Below are 21,697 nucleotides of genomic sequence, written 5' to 3'. Positions count from 1 at the left end.
CGAGGAATAATACTCGATAATATTTTCTAGCTATAGGTCGCATTTGATCTTGTATGCCAAGGACTGAAAGTGCTACTTTGTTGGATGAGTCTAAAAATCTGAAAAACAAACGAGTCCAACAAAGTAGTATTTCAGCCAACATATTTTAGACGACGCATAAGATTGTAACAAGAATTTTATTATATTTTCTCCGGTTTCTTTGATTTTTTTTGCAGTGTACCCTTCTTTCTTTTCTTCAGGAAATTGATAAGTTTTGGATATTTGTTGATTTGAACATCTTGTTTTATTGCGAGAGTACTTTTAATCATTGAGAATGTAGACCATAAAATAGAACTTTTCCAGATTTTAGATTTTTCTGAAAAATATGCGAGCACTACGTTTTCCGTTGGCTTTTTCGCCTTTGTCTGGTGACACCACTCCTACTGTTTTTCGTACTTTTAGAGATTTATCCGGCAACGAATTAAGAATGGCCGCATCGCTTTCTTCGGTGAGATCAGGTGGCGTGGATTCGAGTAACTCTTTATCGCTGATGTTTTCTTTTTCATCATCATTCATTGTTATCCATTAATTTAGACAAAACTTCGGAAAAAACAATAATTTCAGAGAATTAAAAATTTAAGGTTATGCAAAATCATCGAAGTGAAACTGTCAACTGTCAACATTGAAGTGGTGAGAGTCATATTTAAGGAAGTTAAAGTTGTCTACTCCAGAGCGTCCCGAAAGTGCTTTGCAGACACTTTTACTACATGGATACAATGAATACAGAACGAACAACTTTTAAATGGCGTTGTGCAAAAAACATGTTACAGATCTCCTTCAATTCATTAATTTTTTCAAAAGCTTAGCAAGTTTATTGAGGGAGCTAAGAAAAATGGGAAAACTGATTTGTCTTTAGATAACATGAATTGTTTCAATAATTGATGTTCTGTATCGATTCGTATATATAATTAAAATTGGTATTACAATCACACATTAATATACTCAAAAAATGATCCAGAGACTCCGGTTTTCGCTTCTATGCAGCGAAGACCAAATGCATAATGTTCTCTAAAAGAGAACTAAACCAAAAACCACTACTCGAACTAAATTCCTCTCGGTAATGTATCAAAAATACCCGAGAATGATCTCCGATTCCCAATTAAATTAGAACGAACACATTGAGGACCTTGTCGTCAGATTAAACCTATTAAAAGTTCTCTCAAACAAAGACTAAGGATCTGACCAAGAAACTTCAATTTCAATCTACAGGCATGTCATAAGATCTAGGATCGATTATTGGTCCATCGCCTATGCTTCCTATACCATATCCAATCAAGCATTACGCATAACTTACAGAATATCACCGTCACTAGCTAAAAGAAGACAATACCTAGCATTGTCTATAATGAGCAACCATGAACATACAAATTATAACACCACAGTTGCAAATTGATATCAAAGCACGTTCGATTTCAGGAAAAGAGTCGACTATCCAACTAAATATGCAGTTTCCTCCCATTCTGCAATTGAATATTGATATACCTTTCCTATGGCTGATTGAAACTCCGAGTATTGACACAAGTTTGAATATCTTTAACAAGGCAGAAACGCCAGTCTCCATAATATATCAAAACTTTCGGTCGAAACTCTCCATGTATTCTAACTTCCATAAAATATACACTGATGCATCCAAAGCCCCCAATGACGTTGGGGCTGCATAAACCTCCCTTGAAATATAAATTACCTCACGTAAGCTCTGTATATATGTTATTTTACAAGCTTTGCTCAAAATTCTGTCATGAAACCTACCAAAAATTGTAATTATAACAGACTCCTTAATAAATATCTATACCAACAACCCTATTGAACTACAAATCAAGAAATAATTGCATCTAATACAAAACAAGAAGTTAGATGTCAGATTTTTGTGGGTGCCCTCTCATCAAGGAATACAAGGAAATAAAGATGCTGACAAACACGCAAAAGACGCTACGGTTTGCAGCGATGTACATATATAGTGAATATATGTAATGATGTTAAGGCATATATCAAATTGAAAATTAATCTTCAGTGGCAAACTGAGTGGCAAAGATCATTTCACAAACTGAAACAAATAAAGGAAAGCGTTGAAAAGTGGCCGCTAATATGCAGTAATCGCGAAAGATAACAATCTAATTTTTCAAATGACCTGAAAACCTTACTAGGAAACAATTGCGACGTAGATAATATCTGTTAAATACGTCTTTAATTCACAAGAAAAAAACTTGCAATTGTTATAATATTTGATATTATTGTATAAAAAATAACATAGAGACTTAATATAAATAAAATATGAATCTGGTGATACGTGGTATAATGAGGTGCAAGACTAATAAAAGTAATCGACAGGAATATCTTATATGCGAAAATTGAATGAAAACATTTGGTACAAAAAAAAGGCAGAACATCAAAGCCCAAAACTGAAATAAAAGAAAGTAAAACTGCTTCAATGTAATTTTCTCGTTGGCATCAAAACAATAACATGCCTTTAGTAATGTCGATAAAACGAATGCCTGGAAAAATCGTATCAAGAGAAGTAATTTTAGTCTTTAATTGTATTGTGAAAAGAAGATTTATGACGATGCTTTTCATATGAAACATTCAGGGAATTCTATGGGATAAAGTGGAAAAAACGTTTATATTTATCATGAATTGAAATGAATGTTGGTAAATCAGCTTAATATACAAGAAAGGATAATTGGACACCACTAGAGGGCGTATTTGAGAATGTAAAATTGAAAAATAAACATTTTCCGACTTTTACTTATTCAAGTGGCACTTTATGTACAATAATCGAATTCTAAAAATATTAGGGAGAGTGGAAGATTTGTTATGAAAAAACGTCTATAATTCGGATTCTGGCTAGGCGATTTTTATAAACTTGTTGGTTGAAAGACCTTTTGTCCAGCAATATACAATATATATATTATAATCAATTTAATTAGCAAAGTGAATGCTAGAGGGCGTTGTTGTTTCATATCAATTATTTTTCTTCTCCAAAATTCAGACTGGATTATTGCCATTGACTATTAAATGTGATACACGACGATCCTGAAATATTTTCACAAATTTCGTGGACAAATGAGGTAATGTTCATAGTACTGGTAAAGTAAATCGCCATAAATATGTTGTGCGAGATTCTAGGTGGAGAAACAATTGGGTCATTTTTTTTATTAATGAGACAGTTAATGAAGAAAGATATTTAGACTTTAGCATACCCTAAGCCATTCGTCGCCATAACATGATGGTTGCACGGTAAATTATTCGGCATTGTTTGGATGAAACATACCTTGAAAGGTGAATAAGACATGGAAGTTCATTCATTAGGCCCCCAACATCTCCAGACCTCACTTACTTATATTTTCATTTGTAGGGCCTAATAAAAGATCTCATTTAAACCAATAGATCCACGATAAGATAGGCAATACGAAGTATTTCAATGGCAGAAATTGAAATGACATTTTGTTAATTATCTAAGCTGTCAATTGGTAGATGTGTTACATGGTTTATTTAATGATATGTTCTTATTGTTGAGAATATTAGCTTTACATTTAGATAACGCCATCTAGCGGCAATAATAATATTATTTTGGGAACTTTTAAAATTATTGCAGGTAGTCCAATATAAGTTCTTTCCACCCATAATAAATATTCAGTTTTCGTTTGGGCGAACCACTCTAATAGATGTTTGAAGAAAAAATCTCGTCGTTCACACATTTCCTAAGATATCTCGGGATAGGAATATGTGGCTTTCGCGTTTTTAATGTTGATTTATTTTACTCTTAACAGACCCAATATAATATATAAAGTATATGAAACAATGCCATCTAGAATTTACATTTCTGATTAAATCTTTTAGAATCTAAAAAATTTATATTGCTGGACAAATTTTCTTTCAAACAACATCAAATTTATAAAGATCGGCTTAGCAGAATCGTACTTTTTTCGGAGGCATTTTTTCATAACAAGTTTGCCACTCCCTCCCACTTTTTATTTGAAGAGGAGATAAGACTAAAACTCGTGAAAAAATGCGCAGAGCTTAAGCACCACTTAATTGGGTGAATTTTAAAATTTTTTTTCTAAATTTATATTTCAAATACTCCCTCAAGTGGTAGACCTAATTTCTAAAAATACTTAGAGTTTTATTAGAATTTATCTCCCCTGTAGCTTTGATATAATCCGTTCTTCATAAATAGCCGACTGCCATTATTAGCTTAGAGTAGTCGAGGAAAATAAAAAACTACAATAAATAGATAAACCACTGAGAAGAATATGACAAATGACAGCTAAAAGGTGTTGATATGATAATAAAGGAGACATTGTATGAATAGTAACCGGTTCAAAAACTTAAAATGAATCATTTTTTAGGGTTTAAACTGATGAATACAACACTGATTCTAAAGCTTTCTGTCATAAACTGAACTGATTGAGAAACATTGTTGTATTCTACAAGGAACCAAATAAGTTGGAATTTCTGGAACCGTTGGCAATATTCATACAGAACACACTGTTTACATCACCACTACACCAACACTCACAATTACACTGACTGACGCGCGTTTCGATAACCATCTCTGAAGACGATAACTTGGTAATCGAAACGCGCGTCAGACAGTGTAATTGTGAGTGTTGATGTAGTGGTGGTGTATACAGTGTATTCAGCGAGAAACCAAATGTAGATCATCAAATAATATGTTTATTTGAAACAAATAAATAACTTGGACGTGACCTTAATTATGACATGGAATTATTATGCTACATTTGTAATTTCAATGGAACTATAATAATCGACTTTCCATTCAAACATTTCAAACTGTGCACGTATTATTTCACTCGCCCACATTCGCAAAATGTAACGCAATAAGCAGTTTTTGCTGTTTACAGATAATTATTTGTTCATCATCGTCACTATATATCATTAAATTTCATTTATCATTGATTATTCAGAATAATTCATGCTATAAAATAGGCCAACCTAAGGTGATCCATAGCCACATTACCTTGTACTCGTATATAGGCATTATCTCCCCCTCGGATCTAGTTTGGTAACCAAAAGGATTGATTTCGGAGATACCTACATCGACCTAGATTTCTATTTCAATTACTATTGGCGACAACATAGACGTTTGTCACCCATAGACTGGCCCGCGACATAGGTAGTAACATTTCCTTGCGAAAAAAAAACTCCGTAATCAAAAAGCTTCGGTTGTATCTCATTTAGATTTTCCGACTATTTGTGATAAAAATTTTTATGATAATAATTATTGAAATCATCTATTTTTCATTAGAAGCTACTTTTATTTACTTTCAATGGGTATTTCTTAAATACATACGAGATCTTTCCAATTTCAGTTGGACCAGTTTGTCTTTCATAAATTAACAATGCAACATACAGAGAGATAGAGCTTAACCACCTCAAATTTTCTATTTCTATATTCAGTAATACATTTAATCAATATTTCATTAGAAAATAAAAGGTAGCTTTGACAAAATAACCTATTCAAAGCAAAGTCTATATCATTATTCACTTAGAGTAGGAATATTTGCCAAAAAATACTATATAGTGCGGGAAATTTAGTAACAAGGTACAAAAATACTAGTTTAATAAATGCAAAGCCCCGTCACGTTAGAAAAAGCACTTCTGTTAAATACCTGAGAATTTAGCTTAGTGGATCCATGCTCAGAGAAGAAAATTTTTTTTAAAATCTTACATATATATATACAGACAAATTTTAATATTGTTTATTGTTTAATTTCAACTATTTATTGAAGTTTTTTATAGAATGCAGAATGAAACGTATTTTTTGTAGTTAAATCATATTAAATTTGCAATATTTTCTATATTTGTTAATTTTTTTGATTATTTGTACTGAAATCGGAAGGGACTCGGAAAGAAACAAAAAAATTTATCAATTTTCATAATTGAAAAAAAAGTATTTTGTTGCATATCAGACGAAATTGACAAACTCTGATTTCAATCCCATAAATAAATGGATAAACAATAAAATACAATACTTTGGATAATATTATCGGTTATAAAACGAAGTAAAAAATTTTTAGTATTTTTGACATTTTATGCTTGACAATTCATATTATTGAAAATAAGCTGCGCGTCAGCGAAAACGGGCCACCCCAAATATTTGCAAAGTCGTCAATTGTTACTAATTGCTTATTTATTAATTCAGTTAAATGGGTCAGTATGTATACGAAGCAGGCAGACCGGCCCTGTTCAGAGAAGAAACAACTTCTCGGATCTAAGAAAACGATACAATTGTTAGTTATTGGTCACCGATCACGTGAATGAAAATTTCGACTACTTCATATACGTTTCTTGTGATTTAAAACATTTGCGTTGTAACATTTCAAGTGATTTTAAGTTTTTGACGTATGTTGTACTAAAGTAGTAGAGTTCTTAACAATAAAAGAAAAATGTCGGAGAGCTGTTGAGATTGAAACATTGCTGGATATTGGAAAGAGTCAACGAGCGATAGCGAGACGTAGTCGCTCAACAGTACAAAGAACGAACTAGCGGTTTCTAGCGACCGGCTCTCACCACCAGTTAGTGTCTCATGAAAATGCTCCAAGGCGGCCTTCAACAAGTTCACGAAATAACAATCAGCACGTCTACTGTGTGACGAAATGGTTTAATAGCTTGCAGTCCAGCTAAAGAACTCTGCAGCTTACAGAAGACTTGATTTGAAAACATGAATTGGACAGTGGACGACTGGAAGGAACCACGGGTTGCGTATAGGGGTGGATCAGTAATGTTTTGGGAAGGTATTTCTTTTGAGACACACACGGATCTCGTTGTAAATGACAGAGGCGCACTAACAGCACGAATATATGTTACAGAGATCTTAAAAGATTATGCACTACCATATGCTGGATTTGTTGGTAATGGTTGGTAACACTTTTTGTGTGTGCTTTGTTCAATTATTATGGTGTCAAATGAAAGTGTTGTTTCTTAATAAACAATTCTAGAATTGTTGCTTATTTTCTAATTGTAAATCGTATAAATATCATATAACGCAAATTTTTGGGGTGGCCCATTTCCGTGACGTTCAGTGTAAATGGCCATGTAGCTATTGAGATGTATAATTACTATTTAAAACAATGTTTTTGAACAATTATCAAGTGAATACTAGGTGCTACACACACAAAAATTCATGTTATCATTTGGTACCTATGAAACCGTTTCGCAATCGTCCGGAAACGTGAAATGTCTTCTCTGTATCCGGGTTTTATTGTTCTCGAAGGGTTTATTCAGTAAATACGAACTAAAATGCCACAGGTGTCATGAAATATCAAAGAGAAATGTTGAAATAATAGTTGAAAAAAATCTTAACAAAAGTATTTGATATAATAAAATCGCAAGAAAATGCCCAACCACCTAGTCTTTTTTAACTAGTAATTAAATACTAGTAGAGAAAAAAAGGTCAAAAACATCATACTACCAATCAATAATAAAAATATTTATCTTAATTAGACTCAAGCAAATAATAATAACAAATATGTCTAATGAAAAGCTTTGAATAAAGTGGAAGAAAACGCATTAATCACTATGGTATCTTCCACACTTTCGATTCTTTGTGAGAGGATTCTCAATCTCACGATACAATTTTGAGGTATCTAAAACCCTCAAATCCCTTTAAAAAATAAACCAGTTAAAAAGCTCACTTTAGTTACAATAATTAATTGGAATAAGCTCATGAATAATTTTTGCACAAAAATAAACGTTTGCTGTGGTTTGCCTCAGAAAAATATTAACATCGAAAGAGATATCCAGATCTACGAACGTTCGAATTTATAAGACAATTTTGAGACCCAACCTGACATATGCCTTTAAAACCTGGATAATGACTAATAAAACTAAACAGAAATTGGAAATCTGAAAAAAATACCAAGAAGAATATTTGTAGGAAAACAGACAGTTAGGATGAGAGAGAAGATCAAACCATGAAATTTACACAATTTTCAATTAGTCATCAATCAGTGCGTTTATAAAGACAAGAAGGTTACAGAAGGTCACTTAGAACGAAGACAGACTCTTGAAAATAACTGCATGGAATATACCAGAGGGCAAGAGAAAAAGAGGTAGATCAAAAAAGGTGGAAGGAAGTAGTGGAAGAAGACCTTAGAGAGAAAAACATCCAGAACTGGAGAGTAAAAGCAAGGTACCGAAAGAAGTTGAGAGAAATTACCATGCCATGAACCTAAATGGTCTGCATATAAGCCTTTGTATATATATACATACATTTGAGGCTGATTCTGTTATTCTTCTCATAATAACTTCCAAATCCCGTGACTTTGTTCTATGAAAAATCAATTTCGAATGCCTCTTTATAGAAATTTTAAGTTAAGTGGGTGATTGAGGTGGCCATTCATTCCATGACTTTCTTCGACCAATCCATCTGCCAAGAAATCTATCTAAATGGAAGAAAGGAATATGTTAGACCTTCAGCTTGTTGGATGTAATCAAATCTTTTGCAGAAACTGTTTACCACCCGTATCATGTTGATGTAGTTGAAGGACAACTTCAAGCTCCCTCCCCAATGAACAAAGGTCCAATAACATTATTCTGTGGATATTTTGTATGAAAAATTGCGATTTGCCCCTCTCCATTTGGGACAATTTTGGTTAGGTAAATGTTCACTTAAAGGTAAAACAAATACATCCTTCTGTCGAAATCATCGTCTAAAATCTGTTTTAACTTTTAACAATATGGGATTCACCCATTATAATCCATTAAAATAGGAGGCACATAACCTCAAAAATCTTTGTAGTGTATACAAACGTCAACGCCTATTTATAACCGTACAATTTTGTTTGACTTCCAGCAAGCGTTTGAAGCGTTTGTTTGTGTAAAGCATAGTTTCAAGAAATCAATAATAATAGTTATATTTTGAACAATATAACCCTGTTTAGTTATAGTGGTTTACACTTGATTATCAATTCAGTGGACCCAAAAATTACAGTCATGGACCTTATTCATCATCGAAAATTAAACAAAAGTTACCAGCAACTAATGGTATCTATAGTATAGTATAATGATGTCAAAGGGCTGTTATTACATATCTCGATGGTCTTCTTGCGAGGTAGACTCTGCGGAGATGGATAGAGATAGAGATAGAGAGATGGATAGATAGGTATCTAAGGCACACATAAATGGGTCTTCCGCATGTCTTATTAAACAACTGCACCATTTGAACAGGCGACAAGATCGACCGGTAACTAGAGTTTTAGCCAAATAAGGTCATTTTAGACACCATCTTCATACTATGGAGGAAACAGTAGACCATGTCATGTGTGAATTACCAGCATTCTAATGGGCGTGGCTCAAACACTTGGGCAAGTGTCACAAGCTGCCTAGTGACTTCAAAAGGTTTATTCCAATGTGTTTGGTCGACTTTTCAACGATAATTTCAACTGGGATATGATGAGACTATAAGAACGATCCTTTCCGCCTATTATCCTAGTATAAACTAGAAGTACATTAAGGCAGGATTTGTAATTAACTGTGGACATTATTGCTACCAGATTTTACAACACAACAAAATACCAAATTAATTCTTATAGTACCGAAATAATTTCACTTTCACCATAAGGTTGCTTCAAAAAAGTCCTTTGCTTGCGGTAAAAGGATTAAAATCAGTTTGACATAAACTTAACATAGTGTTGAAATAGTCTATATTAGAAAAACGTGTTTATAGCTTTCACTGGATTTCTCGCTAGGGAGTATTCGGTATTTTTTGAAACGTAAATAACTAAATAAAAATATTTCGAGAGTTGTATCCGTTCCTGCTAGAGGATTGATGAATTTCAATTGAAAACCAGCCTGTCGTTTCTGAAAGTGACTGCACATTTTCTATTTTTATATAGACACTGAAATAAATTGAGGGGTATGTTCCTACAACAATTTTAGAATCATTGAATTTTATGTAAAACAATTTGTAAATGTAAATAAAAATTGAGATTTCTAAAATATTGTAGATTATCTGAAAACAAAATTAGTCCAATTTTTGTTGTTAAGTAATGAACTGCTATTATTCATTTTCAATAGTAATAGATTTATTATTGATTGGTGGAATGAAAATTTTCGCCGGTTTTCCCACTCGTACTCTCTTACCAGTCAAACAGCAATGTTCAATTTCGGAAGCTTAAATGATGCAACAGTCAATGCATAACACATGTTACCTGTTATACATGAGAACGTCAGGTTTCCATAGCTTGTTTGGGGTGATCCGCAAGTCCTTAACTCCTCCATAGTCAGATTCGTTCCATCGTAGATTGTAGTCATTCCATTCCTGGATCATAAATGTAATTATTGATAAAAATACGCAGTTCTCGAAATTCATGGATTTCTCAGCTGAAAATTTGATAAATTGGTAAAAATATACAGACAAAAAAATTTTTAATTATTTCGATTTGACATGTTTGTTTAAGAAAAATGAAATTTTCAGCTTTGTCCATATTGTTAACAGCGAGGTTGTCAATTTTCTTTATATATACACATAACACTATACATATCTTACAAAATTAGAAATACATCCACAAGCTTGCATGCTATCTACACAGAATTAATTTTTTCTATAAACCGCATTAAATAACATTCCGAAATGAATTATTTTCCTTTGACCAAATTATAATATATAATTTGAAAACTTAGCTCTTGATATATAGTGTACTATTAGATATTTATACAATGTGGAACAACCAAATGGAATAAATTATTAATAAATAAATAAGAGCGTTTTGGAAAACACGTTTGGATATGTCAATTTGTATTGTCAAAGGCACGTTTTTTTTAAATTTATTTTTGGATTTTTGGATTTTTCATATTTGTATTAAATGAAATAATATAATTCATTTTTTTAATTCTACAGAAAGCTCTGAATATAATTAATGTCAATGTCCTATACTTAACTTCAACTGTTTTGGAAATATTAAGTATTTTCAGATTTATCAGAGAAATTGACATAGAAAAAAGAAAATTATTTCAATTACTGAGGTTATCAGAAAAAATATATTTTTATATATTTTATTATGTTATGTTTATTTAAAACTCAGCTTCAGCAACTTTCTGCCTATATGACAGTAGTGATCAGTGATCGGTGTCAGGACTATTTCGCTAACTGTACAAATATCAAGTCGAGATAACACGCGGTTACTAAAGGAAGTTGTTCGCTTCAGTCACGAAGAATTTCGAAATTTGCCGCCTATATTCCAAGAAAAAATTAGCAAAATATAGAAGACCAGTTTCGTGAGCTTAGACAGATGAAAATGCAGTAAATGATGATGCAAAATTTGATATTATGTTTGAGTTTCAAGAGAATTCTGGTCGAAAAGCTGCCCCACTGTTCTAGGTTAGCAACACATCAATTTTTCGAAAATAAAATGCATCCCTATAAACTTATACCAACTCATGGAAGATAAGAGAACGCATATATGTGGAAAAATAATTGCCGCTATTGATCTAATGAGAATCATCACTGGATGAAAGAAGATACGCAATATTCTGAAAAACCTGATGTTTGAGCAGACATTGCTGGAAATCATAGCGTCGTAGGTCGCTTGAATGGAGATGAATATACGGTTTCAGCAAGATAGAGCACCTCCCAATCAACAAATCAATATGCGGCGATAGATAAACCAATTTTTTCAAAATCGATATGGATCGTTAGAACGTCCAGCACAATCTCCTGATCTGACACCATTAGACTTCTTTTTATGAGGATATATCAGAAGTATTGTGTACAAAACAAATATGTAACACTCTTATACTGCTAGTCAGTCTCACTTATTATACGTCGAGTCTAGTGCACATGATAGTGCATTGATCATGCGTATTATTTAGAGTTTCAAGTCATAGACGTAGGAGTATTCTATATGTGATAAAAAAACAAAACTAATACCCTCAACGTAATAAGACGCTTGCGATTATACAAGTCACGTCTAAGATGTTGAGTAACATAAAAAGACATTTTTTACCAGATTAGTATGTAGCCAAGATCTTCGCTACCAGCAATTTGAGCATCATGCTTTTCTATTTTTTCACATTATTAATAAATAATTATTATTACTTATTAGGTTTTTGGTATAATGCAGCGAAGAATAATTTTTTTCTACTACCGTGCGTACTTTTAGACACACTTTAGAATGCGTAAAACTTCACTTTACACACTAGTGCGTGAAGAAAATTATTATTAAGATCTCCGTAGCGTAGTAGTTAGAGTACGAGGCTCACACGTGGCAAGTCCCAGGTTCAAGTCGCGCTCATTCCATTTATTATTTTCCTATTTATGTTATAATTATTTTCTGGTGGCATTTATGCATGCTGAAGAGGAATTGACAAATTGCACCTTCAATATTAGTATTGTTAATAATTGAATTCGTCTGTTGCTCTAATTTTGATTAAAAAGTTCAAGATATTAATAAATATATGATGCATTTCATAAGGAATCAATAAAAGCGTTCTAACGAGAAATTAAACTTATGTTTAATTGAGAAATTACCATTGAACCTCTATATTTTGATAAAATTTTCGCTAATAGAAATAATATGGTTTGCAATTCGTGTGTAAAGGCTTTTTTTTCGACTCTTATGATTCACATTCGTTCATTTTTGTTATGAATCTGAAAACACTTAATATTTCCGAAACAGTTGATACGTGCATTCCAAATGATTATGTCTAGAATTTTCTTAAGAATCCTGAAAAATGAATAATATACAGGAGGTTTCATTTATAATAAGAAATTTGATATTGGCCGGCGTGAGTCTCTATAATTTTTTCAATTTATTACCCTGCTACGAAAGCCTATTGACCTAGATTGTCGTAGAGATATTGAAGGTGCTCAAAGAAGTGCTCATTTAGTCAGTAATTAACACGTGTATTAATAGATTAGTGCAGATACGCTAGAGGGAATGTTTCTCAAAGTTTATTATACAATATCTAAGGTTTTTTCACAGTTTGAAGACTACTAAGGCTTATTTTAGCAGATCTAAATCTTTAGTGTAGGTTTCTTAACAGAAACGATTTATTTCGAAACTGTTAAGAGATCGAAAGTAAAATTTTTATTCTTACGATTAAATGATAAAGGATTTCAGCTGTGAAACTTGTTTACAGATGCTTAGTGTAACCGTATTTTAGTAAACTTAATGAAAATATGAAGTTTCAAATCCTCGAGGAGAATCTCATTGGGTAATTATCAAGTAATCCATTAATTTGTGTTGTTTATAAGGCCTCAAGTCTTGCAGGTCAGTATCACTATCGTTAATGAATATTATAGACCCATCCCCTAATATGGGAATTACATAATCTACAAGGATTTCAAACGCCTATTTCTATTCGTTATAATATACAGGGTGTGCCACGACGAGTTAAAACTATCTGTATATGGCAGAATACTTATAGTAAAATCATGAAAATTTCTACGTTTGGGTTTTCGGATACGATCTTTTTAGCTAAAATATTTTCAACGATGGCCGACTGTAACTTTGTTATTTTAAGTAGAATACCCTGAATATTAATACATTTTTGAAATTTACATGAAATTTTAGTATCCTTTTGTCTAAAAACTTAGTGCTTGTATCAACGGATCAAAATAAAATTTAGACCACTCGTACATCTCTAAAAATTTACACAAAATTTTTAGTATCTAACGATAAGGGTTGTGTATAGGAAAGTATACATGAATGTGCCTGATTTTTTACCCCTTGATGCATTAAAATAGAAAAAACCAGGTGGTTATATCTAAAAAAATGAAGAAATTTGATATTTATGAAGTTAAATTTTGAACACTTTTTATACACACCCTGTATAAAACGAAAAAGTTTTATATAGATATATATCAAAATACATCTAGCCTTGCTGAAAGTAACCGAATAGAAATCATTTTCATATCTTTAAGGGTATCCTTGTAAAAAAATAATTTATAAGGGTCTGCAACAGTAAAATTTTTTACAAAAAAAATTAATAACTCAAAAAGTATGCATTTTTCGAAAAAAGTTTTTAGACAAAAGTATACTAAAATTTTACGTAGATTTCAAAACGTACTAGTATACAGGATGTTCTATTCAAAATAACAATGTTACAGCCTACCGTAAGTCGGCCATCTTTGAAAAGTATTTTGCCATATATAGTTTTGCCATATATTTGCCATAGATAGTTTTAACTCATCGTGGGACACCCTGTATAATATTTGTCATATATATTAGAGTGATTTTTGATGAAAAAAGTTTATTATATTTGCATAAAGCGATGTAAATATCACTATAATGTCGGCCATTTTACAAATTCATAAAAACGAAAATTGAATTAATGTTGTACTCGTATATCTCTTAAAATGGTTGGAAATAACTGGAAATAAAATATTAGAATTCAAAACAACTGCCGCACAGTGAATGTCACAGACACGAGTTTTTCATTTTCAATGAAAAAATGTAATTTTTCGCTAATATATTTCTTGGAACAAAATTTCTTCGGTGAGAATTTTTTTGTCTATATACAGATTGAAATATTTTACACTTTATTATAGTGAGTTTCGCGTCATACTCTTGATATATGCTTTTAAGGGATGAAAGAACTTGGAAGCAGAATAGTGTTCACAAACAATTATTATAAGACTGATTTATTTGCAACTCCAAATGGAATACTGGGCCTGATTCTCTTATCATAAATGTGTAAGGAATTTGAAAAATATAGATTAGAAAATAGTTTAGCCACAAAGTAAAACTGACAAATGTTTAATTTTAACGGAATATTTAGTATGAGGTACGATATACACTGGAGAAAATCTTTTCATGAACCCATTCGTACAAGAACTTACACATATAAGAAACGACTTTTCGTGAGTTCATTGAAAGAAATGTCGATCAAAGAACCCATTCAAAGCGCTGAAAATAGACTTATTTGTGATATAATGCATTCAAAGGTGGTTGAGTTATTTCACTCTTCATCTGAAGACAAAATTTGATATAGTTTTCAATTGAGCTTGAACCGAAATAGTCAATCAAAATTATAGTTGATGTTAAAAGACGTTTTTAAATGATTTACTTTGGAAATTATTAATGGAAACTGAAAGTGAAAGAAGAATATTATTAAAATACTTTGCTGCTATTGAGAAAGTAAATTTGTGAGAAATATCAAATTGGAAACAATAATAAAGTCAGTTACTTGATACATTGAATAACGTCGTTTTGTATAATTCTAATATTAATGTTATCCATTTGGATGCTTTTCAAGTTTATAGAAAAGTTTTGGAGAAGCATTAGGTTATAAAATAATCTCTTTTGTGCTTGATATTGTGGAAAAGGGGCATTTTTTAGTATAAGTTGGACAAAAACTAGCTTTTATGAGGTCTAATTTGGCAAAATACCTGCTTTCCCGAATTTTTAGTTATCTATGGAATTCACGTTACTGAAGCAAAGTTTATTACTGTAAAAAATTTTCTATGTCTATTTTGGTCGAATATATGTTTTTTTGAGAAAAAACTGATGAAAAAGGGTATCTTTTAATATAATTTTGACAAAATAACTTTCAAAAATCAACCTGGTAGGTTAACTGGCATTTTATACGGATACTGGGTCATAATTTGGTTACAAATTGTATTTTTTGTACTTAATTTAGTCAATGACTGAATATTATTGGTTAGGTTTAGTAGACGCTCTAAAGAATCTGTTACAGACGAAAACAAACAGAAAGTTCACAAAATCATTTCGAATAACTCTAAAGTGAAGCTGATTGATACTGCTTACATCCCAAAGATATCAAAGGAACGCGTTAGATATATCGTGAATTGATCTTTGGGCAAAAAAAGTTCTATTCAAAACAGGTACCGTAGGATCTCACAATCGATTGAAAAGAACAACAAATTGATGGTTCTTAGCAATGTTTGAAGCTGTTCAATCATTATAGACCCGAATTTTCGCATCGGTATTTGACAATGAATAAAACATGTCTCTATCATTTCACTTCAGTCCAATCTACAGTCATCCGAGTGGTCTGCACGTGCTGAATCGATTCTAACACGTGGAAAGACGCAAAGTCGGCTAACAAGGTTATGGCATAAGTATTTTGGGATGCGCATGGTAAAATACCCATCGACTATCCCAAAAAGTAAAAACTAGTATACAAAACTATTACGTAGCATTTGAAACAGAAGCCCTTGCTGTGTCATCAAGACATCTTATCACAAATCAATGGAAACAATAGCGAAAATGCATGAATTGGGTTTCTAATCGCTTCCACAATCACCTTAGCATACAGATTTAGCACCCAGCAACTTTTCCTCTTCTCGGATCTCGGATCTCTGGTAAGCAATTGTGCGTGTATTTAGAGTCGAAAGAAATATCGTACTGAATCAAATTCTATAGAAAAATTTTATTTTTTATACTAACCTAAGAACATTTCAGCCCACCGTTAGATTAAGTTAGATGAGCTGGGTATAAGGTCGTGAATCTATCTCACTAACACTTTGACCTATTGATCTATTATGTACCCCGGACTGTTCAGGACAGTCAAGTAGTAGCAACTTTGCTTGAATATAAATACCGTAGTATCTGTCTATGGATTGCCTCGCATTCACAAAGACAGTGTTCGGCAGTTTCCTTTGGTTACTCATAGAAACTTCAAGAGCTGTCATGAATTTCTCCGATGGTAGTTCGCCAGACAGTCTCTATCAAGCATACCAGTAACTCTTCTTATCTCGTCGTTGCTCAATTAAAGATCGTTTTGAGATCAGTTATTGAGATAGAAAAGAAATCACTTCGATGGTTTCACAACCGGAGTCTTATTCCATGTTTTCCAATTTTTTTATGATCACGACTTAATGGCTTCCTGGAAAACCTATGAAAGGAATTGTCCAGCCTTTTTTCCGCCAGATGATCGGTTTGTTTATTATAGTGTTTTCCGGTGTGGCAAGGAGCCCACATGAAAGTAACTTCATTGTCTGCTCCCATTGAGTCAAAGATTCGATACGGTATCATACTTTGACTCAATTTTATGAGAGTTAAATAGTTGTAGAGCTGCTCTGAATAAATATCTTTGCACTACGGTAGTTGAGTTGCGATCTGCGCATGTTCTGAGCCCTTTCGTATAGTGAGTGGACCCCCTCATTTGTCAATTGCTGTCGTTGGTTGTTTCCCCAATCTGTTTTTTTTCTTGGCCACCATACAAATGATACGTAGCTTATGACAGGCTGCACAATGGATTTGTACATCCAGTTCATGATTTTGGATTTCTAGCCTCATTTTCCTTCGACAATTTTGTAGCAATTTGCGCCTTATGATTTACAGAAATCTGACTTAAAGACTACAAAGTTATTTGTAGTCTAAGTGATCGTAGTTACCCATATGAAAGCATTCTGTATATGATGATGTTTGAAACATCGATTATGAAGTATTTAAAAAAACTTTTCTCAAATATTTTGTAGATCATTTATCTTAAAGAACCATTGCAACCTATCTGGAGTGTATAATAAATGAGAAAGTAATTTAAAACACTGTCTACGGTGCATTCTCTTGCTGATATCTTCTTTGCCTTTTGAAAATAAATATGAGTCTATTAAATAAATAGGGTGCCTCGCATTTTTAGACGTGACGTATAGCACAAGTTTGTAAAAAGCTGCTTGGAAATACATTAACACAAATCTTCATACATTTTTCAAAATTCTTTCGGTAACGTAACTTCAAGCTCCGTTCCATCAATATTTAATCCTGTACAGCACACACATGAATATAATGAACACCACCATACATTTGTTTCAATAATTAAATAACTTCTGTAGTATAGTGAGAATACGAAAAAGCAAATTTAAGATTCTAGGAAATTTATCGAAGGTAGCGGGTGCCAAGAATAGATCTAGTTGGAGGGACATGCCCCAAACTAATTATAAAAGCAATTTTGAATAGAACGATTAGTTTTCTAAGCATTAGGCTGAAAACATACTATTATTTCTTCAGCAACATCAACGAATGCTATAACATATAATATGCTAAAAATACTGCGCAAAATGAGAAAAAAATCAATTGAATATCAAATAAAATCTTTTTTACCAAAGAAATTCATTCTGAAATGGAAAATGTATAATAACGAATCACGAACACTTCAACTGTATTTCGAAAAATTGTGTTTGATCGAATCATATCAGAAATGAAAAAGATTAAAAAGAAGTTTGATTTCGCTGCTAAGATGAATTTGTTGAGGTTTTGCTCAGTGGTACTGAAATATTGAATATGTCCAAAGGAGAAATGAAAAAGCATGGAACAGAACCGGCAAATGGATTTTTTTCAATCTCATATTTTATTCCAGGCGACATTCTGTGCTATTATTTGAAAAAATAATAAAACAATATCAAAGTTAAACGGTTTCTTGTGGCATTCATTGCGAAAAGCGTCTGATAATGATCAAGTAGAGTTCGTTCGCAAAAATCTTTATGCGCACGTCAGTGATAAGTCACAACAAGCTTCACACAAAGTTTCAACTAGCAGCTTCGATCCATTTTAGCTCGGACAACCACTCAGACAAGTTGTTTTGCGCTGTTGGAAAATGCTTAAGTAAAAAGGCTTAACATCAACACAAATCAAAAACTCATTTTCAACAATTCAAAATTCGCCAAAGTTGTTTCGCTAGACGATAATTAGAAGATGACCTACGGGAGGTTTTGTGGAGGTGACTACTCCAGAAAACGTCAAATTGTTCTAAGTGACTGGCGTCTAAGAAATTGTAGCATAGAGCATTTTAAAAAATGATTTCGAATTCTCAGCGCAGGGCAAAAGCAGCGTCAAGTAGAATGTGGTGAGCGATTTTCAGAGCTTTTCATTGAGGATCAAGAAAGTGTAATCCAATCAATTGTAACAGGTGATGAAATTATAGTCTTTCACTAAAAAAGATTCCATGGAGTGACATCGGAAACGTCACGAAAAGTACCAAAAAAGGTGGATGGTTACAAATTTTGGGACTGCGAGGGTATCCTTTTGATTGACTCAATGAAGAATTCTTTTGAATTACAGTTACGATCTTTGTCTATTTATTTCACGTTCAGAATTAGTTAAGGGCTCAATACTGTACAATGTTAAAAAATGCACAATAATTTACCAATTAAAATGAAATCTATAGAAGCATTTTTCTTGTTGTTGTTATTGTTGTTTTTCAGACTGAGGATGTTATGAGATTACCATCACCAAGCTCTGTAGGTAAAAATTAGCTTCTGCCAATTTTTTGTTAAATTTTAAATTTTTTTACAAGTTCTATTTTCCATTTAAATAAAAATTAGTAGTTTCTTTCATTGTTGAATGTTTTGCAAAATTATTAAAAGTAAAATATATCAAAAGAGGAAGGGTTCTGTAGATATATAAAAGCTCCTGTAAGGTATTTCAACCCCGATATAGGAGGCTTCACATATTCTGTTACAAAAAAAATGATTAGTTCAAAATGAGTTAGCTATCATAGAACTTATTTTTGGAATGTTCAATTCTTTCACGTGAATCGTTTAATGCATTATTTTGGGTTATTTGAAAATCGTGTCAAATCTTTTTCAGTCTGCTTTACGTCAAATAGTCTCACTATCTGTCGTTATTGTTTTTTGTAATGTTTGTTTTGAATTATTTCGCACCTCATTATCATTCCCAATATTGATTTATTTTTCAAAACTTTTGAGAAAAAACATTACAAATTGTATAACCTTTTGTTTAATTATCAGGGTTGGATTAGTCGAAATATCTCATGGGAATATTCTTCATATACTACAATGTTAATCCATATTAGCGATGGCACCTCGTGTTTTTGAAATAATTTTCAGTAATATATACATCGGAACACATATTCGTGTAATAAAAAGGACATTCCGGCCGAGTTTCACAAAGTAATTTTAGGGGGTGGCTGTTCCTCTTTAAATATTTGAAAAGGTTTTTTAACTGCGCTAGAGTGACGCTGCTATAAACTAATTCTGTGCTACTATGGCTACTCTAAAAAGCTGGAAGAAATTTGATTTTAAAATAAAAAGCCTAATATTTACGAACATGCAGACTGGACATGCGAGGATAAATTGTTTTAATATTTTTTTTTTATTTTTAACAAGATACGTTTAGTGTATGATTTTTAAAATATAAGTTTTAATATCTCATGACGATTACATCGACGATAGGAATTTTTATTGAGATTTTAATTTCGTTGAGCGTGAGATATTTGAATTATCACTAACAAGCACAAAAAAAAACAAAATAAAAAATGTTTTCACTAAATTAATAGAGGGGGAGTAAAATCAGGATTCGAGAGGAGAAGAAATAGAGTTCCTATGGGAATGTGGAAGTGTTTTTAACATTCTAGAAAACCATCGTTATCCACAAGGGTTATTCGTAGTACCGAAAGGTGAATGAAATAACAAAACAACGACCATTACCCTTTTTTCATAGATTTCGAGACCCTTTTGTAACAAAACAATGATAATACATAAATCTCTCGATTGTTCAGTAAACTCTTTAGAAATCGAATCAACGAAAAAAAAATATTCCCAAGAGTTTTTTATGTTATTTCAAACAATGAATAACATAATTCAGATCGATCGTCTCGATTGAATCGAAGATTCAAATAATTTAGCTCTTCTAAATATTATCAAATGAAAATATAGAGAAAAGAATATAATAATCCCTCATCAATCATGAGGATGGTTATATTTTGAGAAATAAGAAAATTCGCACCGTCCTGTTTTAATAATGATAAAAAGATTCCGTCAACAAAAAACGAAATCAAATTTCATTTGTTTTGACACATGTCGACATAATCAATCACAATGTTGTAAATGCGTTACGTGAAATGTAACTTGATGATAACTTGACAACTGTACGAGAAATGAGAAAAAAGAAGAGAAATGTAACAAAAATTTCATCTGTTGTTTAATTTGAATAACAGACCGACTGAAATGTGTTAATTTTAATAGCAAGACATCGTTCATGTTCGCCAGACTGAGATTAAGTAGTACTAGCAATGGAATAATGATTAAATACATTAGAAATTCACTAGAGGAATTACTTTAAAATCGCAATTAGTTCTTTCATTTAGATTAACCGATTAATTTTTATTAGAAGTCGCTGCTTTCACAGAATATTCTATGATTTCATTAAAAGGGTATTAAATCCGTATTTTAATACCAGAAATTTATCATATTTCTGCTAAATACATAAAATTATTTCGACTTACACAAGCTCGAAACGCATCTTGATGGTATATAGATGGTTCTAGTACAAGAAGCAGTTTTGAACCACTGGGAAAAAATTTTGTTAGCAATGAACGTATTAAAATAAGAACCTCACTAGAAAATACATTTTTACATAAGCAAACAACATTAAATACCCTGAAAGCTTATAAGTGAACTCCAAACTATAGAGGGAAGGTAAACCCCAACTAACAGTAATCCTAGTGTTGCTACCAGACCATTGGGATCTTTCTTCATTTCTCTTTCTGCTCTTGTCCTCAGTCATAACATATTTCAAATATCTCTATTCCTATTTTTATTGTCACCTTCCATATTTCTCAATCAGCCTGGTGAAGAATTTGGTCTGTAATTGTTTGATTCAATTATACCATCTCATAGGCGATCGGCCTCTACTTCTTTTCTCTGTATTTCACCCATTACTATAAACCTGTCTGCCATCTCGTCGTCTTTCTGCGTATCCAAAATATTGCA

General features: G+C 32.2%; 1 protein-coding gene across 5 annotated transcripts in view; it reads right to left on the bottom strand.

Annotated features, from left to right (window-relative positions):
- Positions 1-21,697, bottom strand: part of LOC130450759 (neuronal acetylcholine receptor subunit alpha-7) — a 178,581-nt gene that overhangs the window by 81,639 nt on the left and 75,245 nt on the right. For all 5 annotated transcript variants that reach the window (XM_056789376.1, XM_056789375.1, XM_056789373.1 and 2 more), the window contains exon 4: positions 10,212-10,321. In XM_056789376.1, coding sequence (XP_056645354.1) covers positions 10,212-10,321 — 110 coding nt within the window. The remainder of the gene's footprint in view (positions 1-10,211; positions 10,322-21,697) is intronic.

Source organism: Diorhabda sublineata, chromosome X (genome assembly GCF_026230105.1).
Source record: "Diorhabda sublineata isolate icDioSubl1.1 chromosome X, icDioSubl1.1, whole genome shotgun sequence".
In the NCBI taxonomy this organism is placed as follows: domain Eukaryota; kingdom Metazoa; phylum Arthropoda; class Insecta; order Coleoptera; family Chrysomelidae; genus Diorhabda; species Diorhabda sublineata.
The sequence above is the reverse complement of the archived record's forward strand: the minus strand, read 5'-3'. Positions and strand labels throughout refer to the sequence as shown.